This window comes from Stenella coeruleoalba (genome assembly GCF_951394435.1).
Source record: "Stenella coeruleoalba genome assembly, chromosome: 15".
NCBI lineage: Eukaryota > Metazoa > Chordata > Mammalia > Artiodactyla > Delphinidae > Stenella > Stenella coeruleoalba.
In genome coordinates this window covers 54656084-54681929 of record NC_137161.1, presented here as the reverse complement: position 1 = coordinate 54681929, position 25846 = coordinate 54656084, and the positions used below count along the sequence as shown (strand labels likewise).

General features: G+C 43.1%; 1 protein-coding gene across 2 annotated transcripts in view; it reads right to left on the bottom strand.

Moving 5' to 3' along the window:
* Positions 1–25846, bottom strand: part of RBFOX1 (RNA binding fox-1 homolog 1) — a gene marked incomplete at both ends in the record, with an annotated part of 1077914 nt that overhangs the window by 911783 nt on the left and 140285 nt on the right. For both annotated transcript variants that reach the window (XM_079944057.1, XM_079944063.1), the window contains one exon: positions 8581–8628. In XM_079944057.1, coding sequence (XP_079800183.1) covers positions 8581–8628 — 48 coding nt within the window. The remainder of the gene's footprint in view (positions 1–8580; positions 8629–25846) is intronic.

Below are 25846 nucleotides of genomic sequence, written 5' to 3'. Positions count from 1 at the left end.
CCCAAGTTGAAGTAAAACTGATGTTGGTGGGCTGCACATGTAGCTCTCCCTTCTGTTTCCCAGCAGACAGCAAGGATAAAGCAGGGTCTACTTGTAGTGGACACACCAAGTCTCACCCAGATCTTGGCCACAAATCCATGCTGAGCACAGAAGCTGAGTCAAGTTCATAGACGTAAGTGGCTCTGCCCGTGCTAAATGGCGCCACTCTTTGGCTGGAGATGGTAGGAGCAACAGTGAGCACCCAACACAGCCAAACCACCAGCGGGCGAGTGGCGGTGAACTCACTTGGAATGAGCGCCTCACCCTATAGGAATGAGAGTTCATAATCTGCAGAGGAGTCACAGTCTTGAGGAATTTGCATGAGATACAGAATGTGGCGCAAGAGAAAAGCCAAGCAGCACAGGTCAAGTCTTTGCTGGTGTTAGAAGGCGCTGCCCTACTCCACTGTCAGAGACCGTGGGGCCAGGGTGACCCACCGGAGGTCTTGGTGGTCTAGCATAAGCTATGAGCAAGCAGACGCCACAACATAATGGCACTGTCTCTCTGCATCTGATCATTTCACATAATCAGATCCCATTCCAGATAAAATAATATCATTCTAGGATAAAGGACAAACTTTCCCCATGCTTATAAGGCTTCAGATGGCCTGGGCCTTGCCTGCTTTCTAGCCTCATCTCAAGCCACAAACCTCTATTCAGTTCCCGAGTCCTGCCATGCTTCCTCCTCCAGACTTCCATCTCTGTACCCCACCCAGGATTCTCTACCCCTGGTCCCCCTTCTATTGCAACTCAAATAGCATTCTTCGAGGATGCTTTAAGTTTCATTTCCACAGCCTTGGGGAATGTTGAAGCATCTTCCCATGTAATGCATACACACAGGCAGCCTTCAAAAAGGACATTTGGAGCAGAAAAGAAATCCAATCTCCAGACGCATTCTGTGAGTCTCGCCAAATTGTGCTCACGGCAGCAGGCTTTGCCCCGGTCTGCCCTGAGGATCTCATTTTGGCCTTTAATGAGAAACTCTTCCATGAATGCTTCCCATTCTGGGAGAGCCCCTCTGGATAAGGAGCGTGCCTTCTCCTCTGTCTTTGTTCTGCCTGTCAGAGCCCAGAGGACTAATCCACTCCCATCCCCACAGCAAGAGAGCGGCGCTAATAGAAAACCAAGCCTGGTGACTGTTTTGTGCTCATTTTCAACCTCACTGGCATCTAAGCCTCTGAAATCCAGGAGATTAACTTATTGTCCATGTTGATCAACTCCCTTACTCCTCATGGCAGCCAGCTGAACATAGAGACTTAAGCTGAGTGTCTCCAACACATTCCTGGATGAAGTTATCCATGACCCATGGTCAGAATCACCAAACCACGTGGGTAGGGCTGATTCACTCTCTAGCAAACCCAGACCTTCCTCTTCACCTCCTGTGCAGCTCTTGTTCCTGTGCCCTCTTGTCTACACTCCGGCCTGGACCCCCAATTTCATCCTTGCCCCCTTCTGGTAAACCTTGCAGGTGAGTAGAGTTTGAAACGTCTCAAAGCCAAACCCAAACTTCTTCCCTGATTGCAAACCCACCAGTAGAGAACAGTGTTTCCTAAATGCTAGTTATCTGCAATCTGTATGCACACTTTTTCTACATCCATCTGATTTTCATTAAATTAACTCAATTGTTTTGTCCTTAATAGACTTAAGCTTACTTTTAAAAATCATGAGTAGAATTTTTAAAAAGAAAATAGTTTATTGACATGAAAGGACAGAGCAATGTCCTTTATCATATAAAGAATGTAACCCTCATTCAAAAGTAAAACAATGTTACTAAATTATAGCTAGATATTAGAATTGTTTGTCAAGGGTCCTGGGTCTTTTGGTTAAAAAGGTAGATGAGCAAATGTGCCAGACCTCTGGGTTTGTTACAGAAACAAAAGGAAACAAAACAAAAGTAAACAAAACAAAAAAAAAAACAAATTATGTCTCCTTGATGTAATCCCAAGGTCTGAAAAATAATTGACAAGAGAATAACTGCATCACTTCTTCACTAGGTGATCTGACCTGCAGATACCTCATCCATCATCTGAAATCTTAGTCTCATCCTTGGGCAATGCTGGACCATAGGAAACATGGTCCTCCTTCATCAAACATCTTTAAAAGGAGGGCACCTGGCTGGCCACCCAGCCCCACTATTTTTCAGAGTCCTGGCTGATATCACCTTGTTCTAACCAAAGCCTTCATCTCCCCTGCATCCCTGCACTCCACCAGGGCCAGCCTCTGGCTCCATCTCTGTGCTCTGTCCCCATTCTCTCCCTCCTCCCTCAGTGACTCCCTCTGTGGCTGACTTAGTCACCCAAAGTTTCAGATGCCTCCTTGGTTCCATACCATTCTGGCCCCATCCAGCAAGGACCTGCCCTCCCTTACTCTCTCTTCCACCTGGAAGGAGACTGACACAAAACCCCAGTCCATCGGTGTGGCAAACAACACCCTCCATAACCTTCACTGCGCCAGTCCCCCCTTGGCCACTCTTGGACACGCATGCTGGACCTTGATCTCTCCTAAACATACCACGTTCTTTCCCACCTCTGTGTCTTCGCCTATGCTGTTCCCTCTGCCAAGAGAGCCTTCAACAGACCCCGCCCCTGAGATTACGCACACAAGACCTCTTCCTAATCCACTGAGACTTGGCTTGTAAATTTCAAGCCGGCAAGTCTCTTGACTCTTTTCTGCATACGTGTTTTACTTGGTTTGCACAGTGTTTTTAAAATGAGTAGTTTTATATTAAATCCAGATTTCCAGATTGGCTTAGAAAATGGCAGCACTGACCCTACACTCCACGTGGCAACAGGCGCTGTACAGAAGCCCCTGCACGTGGGGCCACTGCTCTTGAGTTCAAGGCTGCCGCGACGTTTCATATTACTCTACAATCACCCTCTGTCTCCCTTCACTAACTTGTGAGTCCTGCCTGGACCCGGCAGCTAGGTGACTTTGTTATTTCCTGACGTAGGCCAAGCATCTCTTCTTCTGTAAAATATTCTCAAAGCCTACTAGGTCCCATTGGTTGCCCATTTCTCTGAGCCCCCATAACACTTTCTGGGGGACTCATTTTTTAAGAGGAATTTGATTATAAATGACATGGAATGCCTGTGGGTGTGGGCCCTAGCAGAAACAAAAATAAAGGTAGCTGCAGTTGATTGAGTTCTTGTTTTGGGCCAGGCACTATATACACTGCCTTGTAGTAGTATCTTGTCAATTCCTCAAATCAACGTTTCAAGTGGATTTTATTACGTCCAATTTACAGATGTGAAAATAGACAGGGACTTGAGGTAAGAAAGGCTCTCGAAGTCACAGAGCTGCTACGTGAGAGAACTCGGATTAAAGCCCAGGACTTCCCGGCTCCAGAGCCCATGGTTTTAACAACTGCACTCTGTAAACTCCTGTGTTTTGAGCACGTAATTTCTAATCCACGCATAGAAGCTGCTAGAAATGCAAAAGTTAGGAACCGAACTGGGTCTGTTGAAAACTGAAGCCAGAACTGCGTCCTGGTGCCACTGTCGCTTGTCCTCAAGACCAGAAGAAGTCCTGGCAGCCCCACGGCCAGGTGCCAGCGGCTCTCCGCAAGGTCAGGCTTGACAAGGCTCTGATCAATCTCCACTGTGAGCCAGCTACAGCTAAAACATGGGGGCCGAAAGGATGCCCAGACTCAAAACTAGACTATTTACTTGGCAATGGGTGAAGCTACCAGTTCAGGTACAAATTCATCAGTTGGAAAGGGCGATTCTCATATTCTACACATTTGATTCTTTGTGTGTGTGTGTGTGTGTGTGTGTGTGTGTGTAAGGCACTAGAGCATCAGGGCTTAGAACACGGCTTCCAAAATAAGAATCTCTGAGTTTAAACCCTAGCCTATGATGCACCTTGAGTGATCTTGGGCAAATCACTTAACATCTCTGAGCTTCCCTTTTTCACCTGTATGACGGGGATAATGATGGTGCCTCGCACATCAGCTGCTGTGAGTATCCAGAGGTACTTAAGAATGCCTGGTCCAGAGTAAGGATTGCAACAGGAAAAGTTCCAAACTCCTAGTATTTACCACGGCACCATAGCATCACCAATCACGAGCACAGCTTCACTCAGACCCAATCTGAAAGGCTCCTTAACTTTGAAAACCGCTCAAACGCCTTCCATGCAATTTTAGAGTGGATGGGAAACTGTTTAACCGCACCAGGCCAGGCGGTAAGTGAGGAGAGGAAGCCCTGTCTGTGTTTATAGCCTTTGACAAATGGGCTCTCATTTCCTCTGACAGATGCTCCCCCTGACTGATCCATCAGCCTCTGTTCTCATCACCTGAATCGTGGTCTTCATAATAGTGTTGAAATTCAAATGGATTTTACACCACAAATAAAAATGAACTTAAATGCCTCTGTTTTCCGTCAGCAACACGGGTCATGTAAATGTCACATGCAGGAGGTTTTTCAGGGCCGTGCAGCTGCCCCCAGGGACGGGTGACCTCCCATCACCTTTGCTAAATCTGCATTAGCTCCGTGGCCTTGGCCTGTGGGAGGAAACCACCTGAGCTCTGCTTCCCACTTAAGGGGGAAAAACGCTACCGGCCTTTCAGATCTCCCTGTGACATCCTCTGGGTGATTTTAGGAAACAGGCAGGAAGCCATCCAAGTGCAGGTCCAGTCACAGGGGCGCTGCTCATTGCTGGGCTTGGAAGCAAAAGAGAAGTGTGAAATGAAACCACTCTCTGGTACACACCATGAATCCCTCTATGAACAACCGGGCAACGTTCTCCAAAAGACAGTGAGCTTACTGTCTGCCTATGGAAAAGAGGCGTCTAGGATACAGAAAAACAGAGAAATGAAGAGCAAAAAAAAAAAAAGATTCTCTCCTTCTGTCAACAGTCTCGGATGGAGTACAGACGGTGCACAGACCAGGAAGAGCGAGTCTATGGCTCTTCATTAAGATGAGGGCTCTCTCCGCCGCTTGAAATTCACCGTTTATCTCCCATCATTACATCCGGTCTAGGATTCAATGGGAAAATGACTCATCTCAAGGTAAATGGCCCTACCGAGTGGAAGAGAATGGGATGAGGCTTGAAATTGGACGGGTCTGGTGGGGAGGGACCCTATTAGACCCTATAGAAAACTTGAGATCTTGTGTTTTCTAAAATTCTTCTATCGAGAAGATACTCCAAAATAGTTCAGAAAAAGGTACGGATGTAGGCATACAAATATATCCCTATATACAGAATATAGGGAAGAGAGGTAGCCAAGGAGGAAGGGAGGTGAAAGGAAAAGGAAAAAGAAAGTAATTCTTGGGAAGCCATCCAGTCTAACAGGTATCACGTTAAGCCTAAAGGAAATTGAGCTTTAAAGAAAACACTGCTGGTTCTCCTTCAGAGCACTCAGCATTCCGTAAAAATCCACACGGGCCAAGGGGCTGCCTCTTCAGAGGCAGGCTGACTTATTATTTTGGCACCTCTGTCATTTCCTGTCACTTCAATTCCACTTTATCAAATTACTGATTTTGCCAGAAGCATTCGGAATGAATGGAGAGGGACACACACACATACACGCAGGAGCGAGTGTCATCACTTCGATGGTGCAATTTCATAATTATACGTCAGGGTGACAGAAGTACCAGAGCTGCATCCCAGACCGTGGATGAAGAGGACTCCGGCTGTCTGCCTACGTGACCTCACGCCACATCACTGACCGGAGGGGTGATACCGGCACTCCTCTGCTGAGGGTGGAGGACACTGGCCCTCCGGGATGATCAGGCTGCATCCTGATTTCCCCAGAGACAGGACCCTGATATTCACAGCCATCTCCAACACCTCACCCCACCTCCAACCACATTAGGAGATCCAGAGAAGGGAGAGCCCCGATGTGAGAATCACAAAAATAAAATTAAAAAACAAAACAAAACATCAGAACAGAACTCAGAGGAAGCAAAGCCCTTCTCTCGAACAGAGGGAATAAAAAGCATTAGAGTGTAAGACAGCAAAAATGGAAGTAGGCATTGTGGTGGTTTGTGTTGCTAGGAGTCATCCCCAGTTAAAGACAGTGAAAGGGTTAGTGAAACAGAGCAGGGCCCTGTGGTCCTTCCCCCACCCCACGTCCTCCGTCTGCCTTTTGTCTATAGAACAACTTTAGTCAAAGAATAAGTTCCATCAGAGAAGTGAGAAAACGCAGAAGCAAAGGAAAACAGTCAAACAAGACCAAATCGTAGTAGTTTAGTCATGGAGCAAAGTCAAGGACCCATAGTTCCTCCTCAAGGGCCGTAGATAACACTCTGAGCCGTATCCTGTGAGCTGTCTTATAGATACCAAAACCCCACCAGGCGCAGAAGTTAACTACATGATGGCCAGGCTGCAGCCATGACATAAGCTGCCACAATTCTGAGAACTGGCCTCAAAGAAATGGGAAGAAACCGACCCTGGAACTGAAGACTAACTGTACTTAGCACAGTCCAGATGACGCCGACCAGACCCACCACAGGACCAATTTCAGGACGACTGTCAGAGCTGACTGTGCTCTTTCTGCAGGTAGCCCCTCCCTCCGCCCGTGCACCCCAGAAGCTCGCCTTGAAAAGCTCTTGCCCACTGATTGCTGGCGAGGGGCGGAGGCGCAGAACTGGCCTTTGGACCTGAGTCCACGCCCACCACTCACCCCTCTGGTTGCCAGCCTCCGAAACAAAGCAAACTTTCCTTTCCACCAAACTTTTTCCTCTTTATTGGCTTTAGAATGGCAAGCAGCCGGGCCCCTCTTTTGGTAACAATCAGTCATGTGTGGTCAAGGCTGGAAAACAACAGGACAGCCCTCCAGATACAAGGCTTCATTTGAAGTGTCTGACTCAACCCAACAGTCTGTGACACAGCACAGAAATGCATATGTGTGTGTATGAGTCTCTGTCTGTGTTAGTCTTTTTTGAGAACAGCTGAAGTTATGTACAGAACGATCACCTATGATTTCTTCCCCTGCGCCATCACCAGAGAACATCCATAGTCTTGGGGCGGGGAGGGGTCATTATCGTCATGATACATGAACCAAAGGCAGTTTGGATAGTTATTATGGAATGGAGCTGTGCGGCGGGCTGGCATTGCCCAGAGGTTATCCTGGTTGTTCACTCGTTTGTTGGTGACAGAGCTGACGTTGCTTTAACAGTCCTCCTGGTATCTTTCAAACACTACTGGCAAAGAAAGTAAAACAAAACAAACAAACCAAAAATCTAGACAGAAACATGCTTGTGAATTCCATTAAAATCCAAGAGAAGTGAAGACATCCTGAACTTTGGAAGCAGGGCAGGGAACATGCTTTCACTGGGACGTGGTGAGCAGAGTCACTGGGAAGAGATTAAAAAAGACTGGAGACACCTCTTCAGCCTAAATTCCATTTCTCCAACTCACAGAATGCATGCGTGCAGGGATACCAGCACATCAAGACGCAGCGAACGTAAATGTGAATTGAAACACCTCTTCTGCAAACTAGACACACAACTGGAACTAAGTTAAGATCGTGTGGCTCGAATTTAAGATACTGTATCATAATTCCCTTCAAAGTGAGGAGATTAAGGCTCCTTAAAATAATGTGTGGCAACTGTCTTCTATTTAAAAGCAAATTTTGTTCTGAGAAGTCCTCACCACCTTATTAATCAGCGGATGACCAAGCTATCACAAAATCAAGGCTGAAAAACCTCTGCTTGAAATAATAACCGCCTTCAACAATAAAGGTACAGCTGCACAGAGGAACATCTTTCAGAATTGTGGAACGGTGTCAAAAGTAGCCAGGAGATATGTACCCTCAATTCAGTTATTTGACCTTTTCTTATCCAAGGCTTTAAAGGTAAAATTTGATCTGCTCGGATGCGCGCTACCACGGAAACTTCTGTGAACTCTGGTCAATAAAGGGAGAACGAAAATATTAAAGTGAAGAACAATTGTCTAGCAGTTGCATTTCCTGAGGGGGTCCACACCAAGTGTAACAAGAAGATAAACGGGGGAAAACTTTAAAATATGCAGGAAACCACCTCCCTTTCCTGCCCCCCCGCCCGGCAAAACATCATGTGAACAAATTTATATCATAGAAAGTCACTGCTCATGTGACTGTGTCATGATGGAAATCAGGACAGGCTCTTTATCAAGCCAAAGTGTATAGATCAGATATATTTTTCAGGATACACCCTGAAAAGCCCAAGAGTATGTATTCTGTAATATATGCAATGCTCTATAATTCTATGTAGTATGTGGCATATTATATATAATAATCACCCATAAGATTCAACTAAAATGTGAAACGAGTTAAGGATAAATGAGCTGTTTTCCTGAAAAGAAGCAAACGACTGAGATAAAAATCAACGCTAACTTTTTAACACAATTACATTATGCCATCTTCACTGAAGTTATCAGGTCTAACACAGATTGCGAAGATTAAAAAAACAGCCATTTAAAAATATGATTGTCTTCAAGTGATACCAGCACATGAATCACCTTTGCAAGCCGTCGTCCAGTAAGGCACGCCTTAAACAGCTGGGTTTAAATCACAGAGTTTTCGTTTTGCTTGAAACCAAAAAGATGAAAAATATTGACTTACCTTTCTGTCCTCTATTTCCACACAGGTATTGCAGTCTACTTTGATATCCTGAGAGGAGGAGAAAAGAAAGAGAAAGGACAGGAGTCAGACTTATGGCCAGAGAATGTTCAGTGGTGTCGTTGAAATGCCCTTTAAAATAATAAAGAGCTCACGCTCTTAACGGCTGCTTCTCGAGCCACTGCTCTTTATAGCGCTTTTTAGAAGTATATGCCCTGGTGTTTGCGTTAGAGACATATGGATGTCATAACTAAGCTTTATTACATGCAGATGTGGGGTGAAGGCAAAAGCTGTGGATCAGAGGCCACAACAAAGAGAAGCTGATGGCTCATAAAATAATATGCCCCCAGACACCTTGCTCACATCAGCAGAGGCTGCCCTTAACTGGACTTAATTTCTCTCTCCCATTCCAGATCTGGGATAGTCAAATCTATCTCCCTTCAACTCAAAGACATCACTGTCTACTTTTTATCCTTCCCTCCATCCATCCATCCATCCGTCCATCTATCCATCCATCATCCACCCACATTTATCACATACCTACTTTTTATTGTTTTTTCTTGTTGCTTTGGAATGTAAAGGTGAAAGAAAAACCAAAAAAAAAAGATGATTTCAACCCTCAAGAAACTCCCCAGTCAGACAACATGGCAGATACACACACAAGCAATTGTGATATTTATTTACTCATTCAAAAGACAGGCATTCAGCACCTATTGCTTGCTTCCACATATGTGTGATATGATATAGTATTTGTCTTTCTCTGTCTGATTTATTTCACTAAGCATGATTTTCTCTAGGTCCATCCATGTTGTTGCAAATGGCATTATCTCATTCTTTTTTATGGCTGAGTAATATTCCATTGTATATATGTACCACATCTTCTTTATCCATTCATCTGCTGATGGACACTTAGGTTGCTCCCATGTCTTGGCTATTGTGAATAGTGCTGCTATGAACATTGGGGTGCATGTATCTTTTTGAATTAGTGTTTCTGGTGGAACTACTAGGTTCCACCAGAATCTAGTGGAATTACTAGATCGTATGATAGTTCTATTTTCAGTTTTTTGAGGACCCTCCATGCTGTTCTCCATAGTGGTTGCACCAACTTACATTCCCACCAACAGTGTAGAGGGTTCCTTCTTCTCCACATCCTCACCAACATTTGTTATTTGTAGATTTTTTTGATGATGGCCATTCTGACAGGTGTGAGCTGATAACTCACTGTGGGCCACACAGAGCTTAAATCTACACCTGGAAGGGACACCTGACACCAGGCACTTTCTATCCTTTTCAGGTGATTTTATTTTATTTAAGTCAAGAGGGTTGGTCAGTCTGGATACTGCAGGCCACATGTCTCAGCCTTTTCCTTGCTGTGGAAATGGAGAATCATCTAATGCAAGAATACCCAGAGAAGAAGTAGAGCTGGGATTCTCCAAGTGTGGTCTCCACACCAGCAGCAGCAGCACCACCTGTGTATTCTTGGGCCCCATCCCAGACCTAGTGAATCTGAATCTCTGGGGCGGGGACAGTTCAGTCCTTGCATCAGACTCCCTCCCTGAAAGTGCGGCTCTCCCATCCAATAGCTGGAGAGCCTTAGGCAAGTGACTTCACCTTTCAAAGCCTCAGTTCCCTCATCTGTAACATCGAGGCAATATGAGAAACTGGCCCTTCAAAGAGGGGTCTCCCCCACCAGCAACCAGGGTATCATCCGGGAGCTTGTTAAATGCAGCATCTCAGGCCCCACCCCAGAGATCCTGAATCAGAGCCCACATTTTAATAAGTGTTACGGATAGAATGTTCATGTCCCCCAGACGCATAGGATGAAGCTCTTAAACCCAAGGTGGCTATATCTGGAGATGGGCCTCTAAAAATGTAATTAAGGTTAAATGAGGTCATAAGGAGGGGACCCTGATCTGATAGGATTAGTACCCTTATAAGAAGGGACACCAGAGAGTTTGTCTGATCTCTCTACACCCAAGCACCGAGAAAAGGCCACATGTGGACACAGAGAGAAGGTGCTGTCTGTTAGTCAGGAAGACAGCGCTCACCAGAACTCAAGCGTGCTACCACCCTGATCTTAGATTTCCAGCCTCCAGAACTGGGAGAAAATAAATTTCAGTTGTTTAAGCCCCAGTCTGCAGTATTCTGCTATGGCAGCCCCAGAAGATTAAGACCAGTTCCCGGATGACTGTAAGGTACAGTCATAGGACTCATGATTTTCTCACTCAAACTCCTAATTAATGGCTGTGACCTCTGACTGACCTTTGCACATGGAGACAGCGAAGTGTCCCTACCACTTACTCAGAACTCTTTGAATTCGTCCTCTAAAGAACATGAAGAGAAAGTAGAGATTAATTTGGTATGGGAGTGATGAAAGCGTGGATTGTTTTCAAGCTAGGAGATGCCATCTAGAAACAAGGTAGGAAAAAGCAGTTCCCTGTCTGTTTGATGCCATTCTGACCAGGGGAAGCACGCATTTTCTTTCCTTCCTTGAGTGAAAATATGTTGAGTTTGCAAGGATGAGTCCAGATCCGACTTTGACTTACCCACGCAGAAATGGCAGGTGTTAATCAACTAACGAACGAACCAATAAACCCAAGGCAGGTTTTTGTTCTTTAATCTGCACCAAGGACCCACACAAGGGGCAGGAAACACCCATCTGGCAGGATCCAATCTCTTGCCATTTCCCGGAGATTATTCAATTTATTCTTGTCAGGATTAATTTCCTAAACCCACGCTGGATTTTTTATTTAGGTGATACTGTTGGTTTGTCATCTGCTGCAGAATGACTCTGGAGGCACCCCAGGGGACATGCACTTGCTTCTGAACAATGTTGGACTCAAATTGGAAAAATGTCACTCTGGCAGGAACAAATTATTGTTCGGATCACTCCACGGAAAGCGGGTGTCTGCAGCTGGGCTCCGACCTGACCTTTTCCAAACCAGAGGAGTCGAGTAAGTACTTCGCTTGGAGAAGAGCTCAACTACTTAAGAGTTAAGTATGAATTTGGAGTCCTGGACTCATCACCAAGCAATCAATTTCCTTAGAGGAGTCAGCCATGCTCCTTTCTGTAGCTGGAAAACCCTGAACAGTGATCAACTGCCAAAGTATATGGAAACCCGCACACGCTATGGAGTCATGCTACTTGGGTCCATATCACTGGGCTCTACCAGCGGTGCCTCAGCTTCTCCATCTGTAAAATAAAGGTAATAATCATAACAGCTGCCTCGTTTGTTGTGAGGCATATCGACAAGGGTCTTAGCTTACACCAAGCCATCGAGAAACGTTAGCTGTCGTTGATGGCAACCCCCAAAAGTCTCTGGGAGACCCAGTTCTGAGTGGAGTACTGACAACTTTAAAAGCAGTTCTATTTTTAAAGTTTTCTCCCCCAAGGCTTCTGACATCTCTCTCTGGCTTTCAGACATCAAAGCACGTGCGTGTCTGTTCTTTTCAGAAGCTGTTTCATCTCCCAAGAGACCTTTCTTTTCTTCTGCGCTTTGTGTGTCGGTTCTTTCTGATGATTTTTATAGGTCAGGGTTATTTCTGCCCACAATGCGGGGGCACCATCATCCTGGATCGTGGATCTGTATCATTCACAGCTCTGAAGAGCCCAGAAGGTAAAGGTCCCCATGAACAGGTGGAGGGAAATGTCCACCAATGAGATTCCAGAGGCCTCGGAAGATTTAGAAGCTAGGAGCCTATAACGGGTTGAATAGTTTCCCCAAAAGATATGCCCATGTCCTAACCACTGGAACCTGTGAATGGGACCTTATTTGGAAATAGCGTCTTTGAGGAGGTAATTAACGATCTTGAGATGAGATTGTCCTGGACTATCTGTATGGGTCCTAAATCCAATGACAAGCACCCTTTTAAGAGACAGAGATGGAACTACCCTGGCGGTCCTGTGGTTGAGACTTCACCTTCCAATGCAGAGGGTACCGGTTTGATCCCTGGTCAGGGAGCTAGGATCCCACATGCCTCGCGGCCAAAAGACCAAAACATAAAACAGAAGCAATATTATAACAAATTCAATAAAGACTTAAAAAAAAAAATGGTCCACATCAAAAAAATCTTAAAAGAAAAAAGACGGAGAGATGAGAAGCCCATGTAAAGACAGAGGCAGAGACGGGAGTGACGCAGCCACAAGCCTGGAGCCCCCAGAAGCTGGAAGAGGTAGGAGGGATCCTCCCCTAGAGCCTTCTGAGGGAGCACGGCCCTGCTGACAACAGTCCTGCTGTTACGCCCATGGTCCCTTGTGTTTTCAGAGGACAGTCCCTGGAACTGTCCTAAAATTAATGATTTTAGTTACCAATACTGGAAGGGCAAAGGAAAGAAAAGATCAGCGTCCTGATGTTTGATGTAAGAGTTAAGTAAGGCTAATGTATTTCTGACACGCCATTGTTCTCTTGGACTCAGACACAAAGTCCCAGAGTGTTTCAACGGGAATACCTGCAGCTTACGTCATCTCTTGGGAGCTGGGGGAAACGCAGCCAAAGTTTCACCTAACAAGTCCAACTAGGGCTTATGATCAACTACTCTTACTGAGGAAAGAAATCCAAGTGTTTTGAGCTTCCTTTTCAAACCGAAGATAAACACTCCGGCGAGACAGTTTATAACATTAAGAAACAGTACATTTCGTCATCACACTCCAAAAAAGAACTCAAAAGTGCATTTTAAATTCTTAATCAATGTTATATGGGGTGGGGGGAGGAAGAATAATTTCCCCTCTACCTTCCTAGGTTCTTGGCTGAAACCCCCCTGTAATAAAGACAGATAAGGAGAGGAAAAGAAATAGAAGTTTAATAACATGTTTGCCCCCTGTACACGGGGGCATGTGCATACACATGGGCCAAAAATGGCCCATCCACCACGTCTAGTAGCGTCTCCAGCTAAAGATAAAAGATGCTGGGCGGGGGAGGCCGGTCATGGGTGGTGACCAGGAAAAGCACAGTAAACAAGCGTATGGTTGGGATGTAGCTCTAAGTCCTTGCCTTCTCCATGGATAAGAGTTTCTAGAGACTTGGAGCCCTCCTTCTCTACAGAGAGGGAGACACCTTTACAAATGGAGATTTTCCTTCTCAATGTAAATTTCCCTCACAAAAGGGCAACTTCTACTCTGTTTTCAGAGATTCTCCAGTATCATTAGCCTCTCAAAAATAACCATCCCCTAACAATCCTTCTGCCAAAGAAGCATATCTTGGGGTGTCATATTCTGCTCCCCTTCAATGATAAACAGTTTCTCTCTTTTTTTAATACTTCACTTTTTTATTATTTTTTAAATTTTATTATTTTGTGTGTGTGTGCTAGTTTCTGCTTTATAAAAAAGTGAATCAGCTATACATATACATATATCCCCATATCTCTTCCCTCTTACAGCTCCCTCCCTCCCACCCTCCCTATCCCACCCCTCTAGGTGGTCACAAAGCACCAAGCTGATCTCCCTGTGCTATGTGGCTGCTTCCCACTAGCTATCTACCTTACGTTTGGTGGTGTATATATGTCCATGCCACTCTCTCACTTTGTCCCAGCTTACCCTTCCCCCTTCCCACGTCCTCAAGTCCATTCTTTAGTAGGTCTGTGTCTTTATTCCCATCCTGCCCCTAGGTTCTTCATGACCTTTATTTTTTTAAGATTCCATATATATGTGTTAGCATACAGTATTTGTTTTTCTCTTTCTGACTCACTTCACTCTGTAAGACAGACAGTGATGGTGGTCCATCCACCTCACTACAAATAACTCAATTTCGTTTCTTTTTATGGCTGAGTAATATTCCATTGTATATATGGGCCACCTCTTCTTTATCCATTCATCTGTCCATGGACACTTGGGTTGCTTCCATGTCCTGGCTATTGTAAATAGAGCTGCAATGAACATTGGGGTACATGACTCTTTGAATTATGGTTTTCTCAGGGTATATGCCTGTAGTGGGATTTCTGGGTTGTATGGTAGTTCTATTTGTAGTTTTTTAAGGGACCTCTGGTTCCCTTTTCAATAGCAATTTTTCTGATAGTTTGGACACTTATATTTCTTATTGTTCTGAGCATTACAATTACTTCTAATTTAAAACAAACCAACCAATGTGAGTTGAGAGTCTAGAATTTAGAACATTATCTGTGATTTATTGCATCCTGAGTCTTTAATTTTTTTGACCTTCACAAAGGCTCAGACTCTGAAAATAACTACAAGCCATAAGGACCACTGGCCCAATGTTTCCATTTTGAAGATGAAAAAAAAAAAAAAAAAAAGAAAAACAGTATCTAAGAGAGAGAGAAAGTAGGGAATTGGCTTTGATAGTTAATGTTATAAGAGGGATTGAAATCCATCTGGTCTACCTACTATGTATTTTAGGCTTTCCCCAATACCCTATATTGTCCTGGAATCTGAGTATTTAGATCAATGTTCTAAATTTAATTGCCTTATTTAAGGGTAATTATTCTGCCCAACTTTTTTAAAAGTTCAGTAACTGTGTAGTCTTGCAACAAGAGTTGGTGCAAATGTGACATCATGTGTGCCTTTAAGCTGAATTCTTCAGTCTGTGTCCACTCAACTCCAAGGACTAAGATTCAAATAAGGTCACTTGATACATGAAGAATAGTATACAAGGTCTGCACTGACATATTTCACGCACTTCATAACATCTTCATTCACAAATTTGCTCAGCCCCTGCAATACCATACATGGCCAGCAGATGGTAGCAAATAACAATGAAAAATATCAAAAGCTCGAAGCAATATCTTAGAACATCCAATTCATCGGGTCTGTAAACTTGAAATATCACAGTCTTTCTGCTCCCTCAAAATTTGTCTCAAATGACTATGTTTTAATTAATAAGCCTTAATTACTTACCAGGAATGTGATCATTTGAGGAGGCATTTTATTAGTTTGTATCTAAGGTTGAGCAGGACGGAGTTCCCTGTTTCCAGGTACAGGATATTCTGAAAACACTAAGGTTTCAATCTAAACCTAAAGAAGGCTGAGAATTTAAGAGCTATTTCTCCTGAAATGATACAAATGGCAAAAAATGTATGTAAACTAACCAAAATCTAAACATAAATCCATTCAACCAAGAGAGTAGTCTAGTTGGCTAGGTCAGAAAGCAATGGTTTTAACTTTATAAATGTTTGGAGGAATTTTAAGGAGGAGGGGGGGATATTTTCCTTGAGGGGTGGGGAGTAGCAGGAAAGACGATAAAACTATTTTCCAACCCAGCTTTTATGCAAATAAAGATAGCAGGGCATTCATCTTAGAATTTTTTACTTCTTTCTTGGAGAATTACACCCTCAGCCCCATGAATTACTTTGTTCTCTTCACGTCACGTTCTTTGCAGCTTGGTTATCAGGGGATGCGAGCAAGCTGGCAGCAGCCAGGGCTGCCGGCTCAGCACAATTAAATTCGATACTGAGGAAGGCAGCCCCCTCTCAGGTAGGAGCAATATGTCACAGAGGTGAGCTCAAACTAAGGGTCTGTTTGCAAATAAGAGCTATGCATCGGCATCACAGCAGGAGTTTAATGAGAGCGCTTTTAATTAACTGTAAAAGTAATTACCCATATTAGATGGAAATCGCGCTTGTTTTTACATGAGGTGAATAATTTCAGTGCAGCTTTTAAGAATACTACTTCTGGAGGAGCTGTCAGCTGCAAACTCTCAACAAGAATGATTAAAAACAGTATCGAGAGGAACCAAGATGGCGGAGTAGAAGGACGTGCTCTTACTCCCTCTTGCGAGGACACCAGAATCACAACTAGCTGCTGGACAATCATCGACAGGAAGACACTGGAACGCACCAAAAAAGACACCCCACATCCAAAGACAAAGGAGAAGCCACAGTGAGATGGTAGGAGGGGCACAATCACTATAAAATCAAATCCCATAACTGCTGGTTGGGTGACTCACAAACTGGAGAACACTTATACCCCAGAAGTCCACCCACTGGAGTGAAGGTCCTGAGCCCCACGTCAGGCTTCCCAACCTGGGGGTCCGGCAACAGAAGGAGGAACTCCTAGACAATCAGACTTCGAAGGATAGTGGGAATTGATTGCAGGACTTTGACAGGACTGGGGGAAACAGAGACTCCACTCTTGGATGGCACACACAAAGTAGTGTGCCCATTGGGACCCAGGGGAAGGACCAGTGACTCCATAGAAACTGAACCAGACATAACCTGCTAGTGTTGGAGGGTCTCCTGCAGAGGCGGGGGTGGGGGGGGGGCGGGTGGCTGTGGCTCACCGTAGGGACAGGGACACTGGCAACAGAAGTTCTGGGAAATACTCCTTGGTGTGAGCCCTCCCAGAGTCTGTCATTGGCCCCACCAAAGAGCCCAGGAAGGCTCCAGTGCTGGGTTGCCTCAGGCCAAACAAGAAACGGGGAGGGAACCCAGCCCCACCCATCAACAGTCAAGTGGATTAAACTTTAACTGAGCTCTGCCCAGCAGAGCAACAGTCAGCTCTACCCACCACCAGTTCCTCCTATCAGGAAGCATACACAAGCCTCTTAGATAGCCTCATCCACCAGAGGGCAGACAGCAGAAGCAAGAAGAACTACAATCCTTCAGCCTGTGGAACAAAAACCGCATTCACAGAAAGATAGACAAGATGAAAAGGCAGAGGGCTATGTACCAGCTGAAGGAACAAGATAAAACCCCCAGAAAAACAACTAAATGAAGTGGAGATAGGCAACCTTCTAGAAAAAGAATTCAGAATAATGATAGTGAAGATGATCCAGGACCTCAGAAAAAGAATGGAGGCAAAGATCGAGAAGACGCAAGAAATGTTTAACAAAGACCCTGAAGAATTAAAGAACAAACAAACAGAAATGAACAATACAATAACTGAAATGAAAACTACACTAGAAGGAATCAATAGCAGAATAATTGAGGCAGAAGAACGGATAAGTGACCTGGAAGACAGAATGGTGAAATTCACTGCCGCGGAACAGAATAAAGAAAAAAGAATGAAAAGAAATGAAGACAGCCTAAGAGACCTCTGGGACAACATTAAACGCAACAAGATTCACATTATAGGGGTCCCAGAAGGAGAAGAGAGAGAGAAAGGATCCAAGAAAATAGTTGAAGAGATTATAGTTGAAAACTTCCCTAACATGGGAAAGGAAAGAGCCACCCAAGTCCAGGAAGAGCAGAGATTCTATACAGAATAAACCCAAGGAGAAACACACCGAGACACATAGTAATCAAACTGGCAAAAATTAAAGACAAAGAAAAATTATTGAAAGCAGCAAGGGAAAAATGACAAATAACATACAAGAGAACTCCCATAAGGTAAATAGCTGATTTCTCAGCAGAAACTCTGTAAGCCAGAAGGGAGTGGCATGATATACTTAAAGTGATGAAAGGGGAGAACCTACAACCAAGATTACTCTACCCAGCAAGGATCTCATTCAGATTCGATGGAGAAATCAACAGCTTTACAGACAAGCAAAAGCTAAGAGAATTCAGCACCACCAAACCAGCTCTACAACAAATGTTAAAGGAACTTCTCTAAGTAGGAAACACAAGAGAAGAAAAGGACCTACAAAAACAAACCCAAAACAATTAAGAAAATGGTCATAGGAACATACATATTGATAATTACCTTAAACGTGAATGGATTAAATGCTCCAACCAAAAGACACAGGCTTGCTGAATGGATACAAAATCAAGACCCAAATATATGCTGTCTACAAGAGACCCACTTCAGACATAGGGACACATACAGACTGAAAGTGAGAGAATGGAAAAAGATAGTCCATGCAAATGGAAATCAAAAGAAAGCTGGAGTAGCAATACTCATATCAGAAAAAATAGACTAAAGTAAAGAATGTTACAAGAGACAACAAAGGACACCACATAATGATCAAGGGATCAATCCAAGAAGAAGATATAACAATTATAAATATACATGCACCCAACATAGGAGGACCTCAACACATAAGGCAACTGCTAACAGCTCTAAAAGAGGAAATCGACAGTAACACAATAATAATGGGGGACTTTAACACCTCACTTACACCAATGGACAGATCAACCAAAATGAAAATAAACAAGGAAACAGAAGCTTTAAATGACACAACAGACCAGATAAATTTAATCGATATTTATAGGACATTCCATCCCAAAACAGCAGATTACACTTTCTTCTCATGGGTGCACGGAATGTTCTCCAGGATAGATCACATCTTGGGTCACAAATCAAGCCCAGTAAATTTAAGAAAACTGACATCATATCAAGCATCTTTTCTGACCACAATGCTATGAGATTAGAAATGAATTATAGGGGGAAAAAAGTAAAAATCACAAACACATGGTGGCTAAACAATACGTTACTAAATAACTAAGAGGTCATTGAGGAAATCAAAAAAGAAATCAAAAAATACCTACAGACAAATAACAATGAAAACACCACGATCCAAAACCTATGGGACACAGCAAAAGCAGTTCTAAGAGAGAAGTTTATAGCTAAGAAGCCTACCTCAAGAAACAAGAAAAATCTCAAATAAACAATCTAACCTTACACCTAAGGGAACTAGAGAAAGAAGAACAAACAAAACCCAAAGTTAACAGATGGAAAGAAATCATAAAGATCAGAGCAGAAATAAATGAAATAGAAACAAAGAAAACTATAGCAAAGATCAATAAAACTAAAGGCTGGTTCTTTGAGAAGATAAACAAAATTGATAAACCTTTAGCCACACTCATCAAGGAAAAGAGGGAGAGGACTCAAATCAATAAAATTAGAAATGAAAAAGGAGAAGTTACAACAGACACCGCAGAAACACAAAGCATCCTAAGAGACTACTACAAGCAACTCTATGCCAATAAAATGGACAACCTGGAAGAAATGGACAAATTCTTAGAAAGGTATAACCTTCCAAGACTGAACCAGGAAGAAACAGAAAATATGAACAGACTAATCACAAGTAATGAAATTGAAATTGTGATTAAAAATCTTCCAGTAAACAAAAGTCCAGGACCAGATGGCTTCACAGGTGAATTCTATCAAACATTTAGAGAAGCGCTAACACCCATCCTTTTCAAACTCTTCCAAAAAATTGCAGAGGAAGGAACACTCCCAAACTCATTCTATGAGGCCACCACAACCCTGACACCAAAACCAGACAAAGACACTAGAAAAAAAAGAAAATTACAGACCAATATCACTGATGAATATAGATGCAAAAATCCTGAACAAAATACTAGCAAACAGAATCCAACAGCACATTAAAAGGATCATACACCATGATCAAGTGGGACTTATTCCAGGGATGCAAGAATTCTTCAATATATGCAAATCAATCAATGTGATACACCATATTAACAAACTGAAGAATAAAAACCATACGATCATCTCAATAGATGCAAAAAAAGCTTTTGACAAAATTCAACGCCCATTTATGATAAAAACTCTCCAGAGTATGGGCATAGAGGGAACCTACCTCAACATAATAAAGGCCATATACGACAAACCCACAGCAAACATCATTCTCAATGGTGAAAAACTGAAAGCATTTCCTCTAAGAATAGGAACAAGACAAGGATGTCCACTCTCACCACTATTATTCAACATAGTTTTGGAAGTCCTAGCCACGGCAATCAGAGAAGAAAAAGAAATAAAAGGAATAGAAATTGGAAAAGAAGAAATAAAACTGTCACTGTTTGCAGATGACATGATACTATACATAGAGAATCCTAAAGATGCTACCAGAAAACTACTGGAGCTAATCAATGAATTTGGTAAAGTTGCAGGATACAAAATTAATGCACAGAAATCTCTTGCATTCCTATACACTAATGATGAAAAATCTGAAAGAGAAATTAAGGAAACACTCCCATTTACCATTGCAACAAAAAGAATAAAATACCTAGGAATAAACTTACCTAAGGAGACAAAAGACCTGTATGCAGAAAACTATAAGACACTGATGAAAGAAGTTAAAGATGATACCAACAGATGGAGAGATATACCATGTTCTTGGATTGGAAGAATCAATATTGTGAAAATGACTATACTACCCAAAGCAATCTACAGATTCAATGCAATCCTTATCAAATTACCAATGGCATTTTTCACAGAACTAGAACAAAAAATCTTGAAATTTGTATAGAGACACAAAAGACCCCAAATAGCCAAAGCAGTCTTGAGGGAAAAAAATGGAGCGGGAGGAATCAGACTCCCTGACTTCAGACTATACTGCAAAGCTCCAGTAATCAAGACAATATGGTACTGGCACAAAAACAGAAACATAGATCAATGGAACCAGATAGAAAGCCCAGAGATAAACCCACGCACCTATGGTCAACTAATCTATGACAAAGGAGGCAAGGATATACAATGGAGAAAAGACAGTCTCTTCAATAAGTGGTGCTGAGAAAACTGGACAGCTACATGTAAAAGAATGAAATTAGAACACTCCCTAACACCCTACACAAAAATAAACTCAAAATGGATTTGAGACCTAAATGTAAGACCAGACACTATAAAACTCTTAGAGAAAAACATAGGAAGAACAGTCTTTGACGTAAAGCACAGCAAGATCTTTTTTGATCCACCTCATAGAGTAATGGAAATAAAAACAAAAATAAACAAATAGGACCTGATGAAACTTCAAAGCTTTTGCACAGCAAAGGAAACCATAAACAAGACGAAAAGACAACCCTCAGAATGGGAGAAAATATTTGCAAACCTATCAACGGAGAAAGGATTAATCTCCAAAATATATAGACAGCTCATGCAGCTCAATATTAAAAAAACAAACAACCCAATAAAAAAAATGGGCAGAAGACCTAAATAGACATCTCTCCAAAGAAGATATACAGATGGCCAAGAAGCACATGAAAAGCTGCTCAACATCACTAATTATTAGAGAAATGCAAATCAAAACTACAATGAGGAATCACCTCACACCAGTTAGAATGGGCATAATCAGAAAATCTACAAACAACAAACGCTGGAGAGGGTGTGGAGAAAAGGGAACCCTCTTGCACTGTTGGTGGGAATGTAAATTGATACAGCCACTATGGAGAACAGTATGAAGGTTCCTTAAAAAACTAAAAATAGAATTACCATATGATCCAGCAATCCCACTACTGGGCATATACCCAGAGAAAACCATAATTCAAAAATACACATGCACCCCAATGTTCATTGCAGCACTATTTACAATAGCCAGGCCATGGAAGCAACCTAAATGTCCATCGACAGATGAATGGATAAAGAAGATGTGTTACATATATACAATGGAATATTACTCAGCCATAGAATGGAACAAAATTGAGTCATTTGTTGAGACGTGGGTGGATATAGAGACTGTCATACAGAGTGAAGTAAGTCAGAAAGAGAAAAACAAATATCGTATATTAACGCATGTATGTGGAACCTAGAAATATGGTACAGATGAACCGGTTTGCAGGGCAGAAGTTGAGACACAGATGTAGAGAACAAACGTATGGACACCAAGCGGGGAAAGCCATTGCGGGGGGCGGGATGGCAGCGTGATGAATTGGGCGATTGGGATTGACATGTATACACACTGATGTGTATAAAACTGATGACTAATAAGAACCTGCTGTATAAAAAAGTAAAATAAAATTCAAAAATTAAAAACAAAAACAAAACAGTATCGAGGAGAAAAATACCATCCCAGGAAATTCAGGATTTGTCACCTGCTTCTGTCAGCTATGCTGCTTCTCTTTGCATTTATAACAAGACCCAGCATCTAAATACATCCTCTCTACAGCTGTATAGTCAGAGAGGCACCCCAACGAAAGCTTTCACATCTTGTAAGGTTTTCAGGGAGTTTTCTTTTTTGACTTTCAGTTTTTAGCCCCCTGGATGATCCCAGCTCTTCTGTGGATGGGCTTGTGTGAATAATGAAGGGACCCAGCCAAAACAGGCACTAAAGCGAAGATGAAGAAAGATAACAGGGCTGTGGGTGTGCCTTCCATGAACTAAAGTGGATGCTGTCCAAAGAACAAAATAGATTATTGAGGAGGAAGCAAGTTGCAGGAGCTGCTAGCTTAGGCTCAAAGAGATCCTGGTGCCATTCATGGATTGCCATTGTACTTGGAAGTCCCAGGGCAGAACTTTGATGAGGATAGATGTCTGCATCGCCAACACCAAAACAAAAAGGCAGGCCCCCCCCCCCCGGATTTATAAACAGCACGAGAAAACGACAGAGATCAACGTTAACAGGGAATGAAGGTGAAACCGGACTCCTTGGGTAGGGAGCTGTGTTAAAATGCCATCCATCCTCTGGGCTCTGGAACTTCCCCCGACTTAGAAAAGAGTGGGCTCCCGAACTTCCTATTTGAACCACAGTGAAGCATAAACAGCTAGGATAGAGTTTGCAAATACAAAATTACTGGGTAATTATTTATATGTGGATAGGCACCTTCATTAAGGGATTTGAGGATGCAATTATAAAATTGAAATTTAGTGCACTCCAGTGAAGCAACTGCATGGAAGATCAGGAAATCGGGATGCAGACAGGTGAGTTTACACCTGTCGTGTCAGCCAGCAGCTTCGTAGCCAATCAGGTCCCTTCTAAAAAGACACTTGGCCTTCTATTTGAATAGTGTGTCTGCCATTGTGATTATTTTCCTGTCTATAGCCTCCTTTGGGTTTTTGTTGCTGTTGTGTTGTTATTAATGCTTTTTGATCCTTACCTTAAAACAGCCCCTAGAGGGGGCTAGAGCAGGAAATGTACGGTTTGATAAGATGCCCGGAGAGCCCGGAGAACTTAACTGGTCCAAGGTCAACTGAAAGAGGAGCCAGAGCTGGAACTTGTATCTCCCACAGGGAGATTTTATTTTTTTTCTATGGGGCCACCCAGGTTTTCCTAGTATCTCCTATATCTGATATACCCTAAATGGAGCTGCTTCTCCCACATGGTCAATGTAAAAGATTCAAAATTAAGAAAGAAAAATAAAGAATATAGCTTGGTTCTTCATTAGTATACCAACCTCTTGAGGGAATGTGACATAGTGAACATTTGGCAATACTAAGATAATGAAATAATTCACAATGATATTTGAAGGAAAATGCAATGAGGGGATGCATTTTAATTTCACTTCCATGTGTGGATCAAAGTATCTGTACATAAGAGAGAAGACTCAAGAATGAATCTACCTTGTTTCAAATGCTGACTCTGCCACTTAACAGCTACATGGGTTTACAAGGCAGCTTATCTGTGCTTTAGTTCCTGTATTTCAAAAGATGGGATTAGGGCTTCCCTGGTGGCGCAGTGGTTGAGAGTCCGCCTGCCGATGCAGGGGACACGGGTTCGTGCCCCGGTCCGGGAGGATCCCACATGCTGCGGAGCGGCTGGGCCCGTGGGCCACGCCCGCTGAGCCTGCGCGTCCGGAGCCTGTGCTCCGCAACGAGAGAGGCCACAACAGTGAGAGGCCCGCGCACCGCAAAAAAAAAAAAGATGCGATTAATATCAGTCCTGATACCACGAGGCTGGTGTTAGTATTAAGTGAGATAAAGTATGTAAAGAGCTGTCACATTGGGACTTCACTGGTAGTCCAGTGGGTAAGACTCTGCGCTCCCAGTGCAGGGGGCTGGGTTCGAATCTTGCTCAGGGAACTAGATCCCGCATGTATGCCACAACTAAGAGTCCACATGCTGCAGTTAAAAGATCCTACATACCACAACGAAGATCCTGAGTGCCTCGGCTGAGACGGGTGTAGCCGAAATAAATAAATATATACGTATATATGTGTGTGTGTATATATATATATATATATATTTTTTTTAAAGAGCCGTCACATAGTTAGGAGTCAAAAATGTTTGTTATTACAGTTGCAATTTTAAATTTTCATTATATTTATCTGTTATTTTGTACATTACATAATGAAGGAGAGCAGGATATGCCACCCCAAAGGGTGCCACTTTAGCATACTGATTATCTTGAATTAAAGTTACTTAAGAAGCAGCCAGTGAAAGAAAGTACACTGACCCTCCTTTGTCCCCCTGACAACAGGAAATAAGTCTCCCATGTGAAAGGTACCCTCCCTTCTACCAGGAGGGTAGAAGGCATCCTTATTTCCAGAGACACAGAATTAAGGGCCGAGAAAGTTTTATCAACAAACCTTGTTACTTCCTCACTAACTTACTATCCCAAACCCAAACTTCTTTGTCTTGTCAATTCTTCACAAATGTATTGTTTCTTTGCCTATAAAGGTATACAGGCTGTCTGCTTTGGTCATGTCTTTGAGGCTCATATATTTATGAGCTCCCATAGGTATGAAATTAAATCTGTTTTTCTCCTGTGAATCTGTTTTTAGGTCAATTAATTATTAGGATAGTCAAAGATCCTAGAAGGGAAGAAAGGAAAAGTTTTCCTCTCCTACAGTATTGGCACCAACGTAGGGCTCCTCACTGGCGGGACCCTGCTCCATCCAAGGCTGCTATAGCTGAGAGTCCTGGGCCCCCTGATAAGCATGGGCAGAAAGCAAGAATTCTGACCAGGTCCATCTTCTGGATCTCTGCCTGCAACGTCCAGTGGAAATAAGAGCGGTACGAGTCCTTTTCTTTTTCTAAATTTAAATTTGCAGGAGAAAATATTTGAGTGAATTGATTCCTTGGTTCTAGTGACTTTGGTCAAGATTTGTTATGAATACTCTTGTTTTGTATTGATCCCTTTCCTCCCAGAGATGGTCAGTGTTTTCCTTTGTCTCTGACTTTTGTGTCATTTGTCATACAGAGAAAAACCATAGAGGAGAACACAGGCATACATCCTATAAGCGCGTGGTTCAAGCCAGCCTCACAGACTGGTGTATTCACGGTTCTCACTGGACTGGCATTTGTTTGGACAAACTTTGCTGTGGGTCCCCCACCTAAAATCAGATAAGGTGCTCCTTTCAGCTTCTTCTATGTCCTGAGAGCTTGGCTTTGTGGCCAATGAGAATATTCTCTCTGGTCTCTGCCACCCAGAATGTTCCTGTACCAGTTGCACAGGGTGGCCAGTCAAACAGACTGGGATTCCTAGTCACAAAGTCACAAGCAGCAATCTCTTTGTCCAGCTGAGCCAGCTCTCAGGGGAGCCTGTCCTAAGGGGTCCCGGTCCATAGGGGTCTTTGTCATCTCAACCTTTGTTAGTGCTGGAATCATCCCATTCCAGCAGCCCAGTGTCATAGATCAGCAGGTCTGTAACTGGAGATGTATCATGAGAGACCAGAGACACCGTTTTCACTATAAAATTCTTACCCCCATGACAAAAGGAAGGTCTTTGCTTTCTCAGGCTAACTCTGGGGATGAACTTTCTGGATCTTA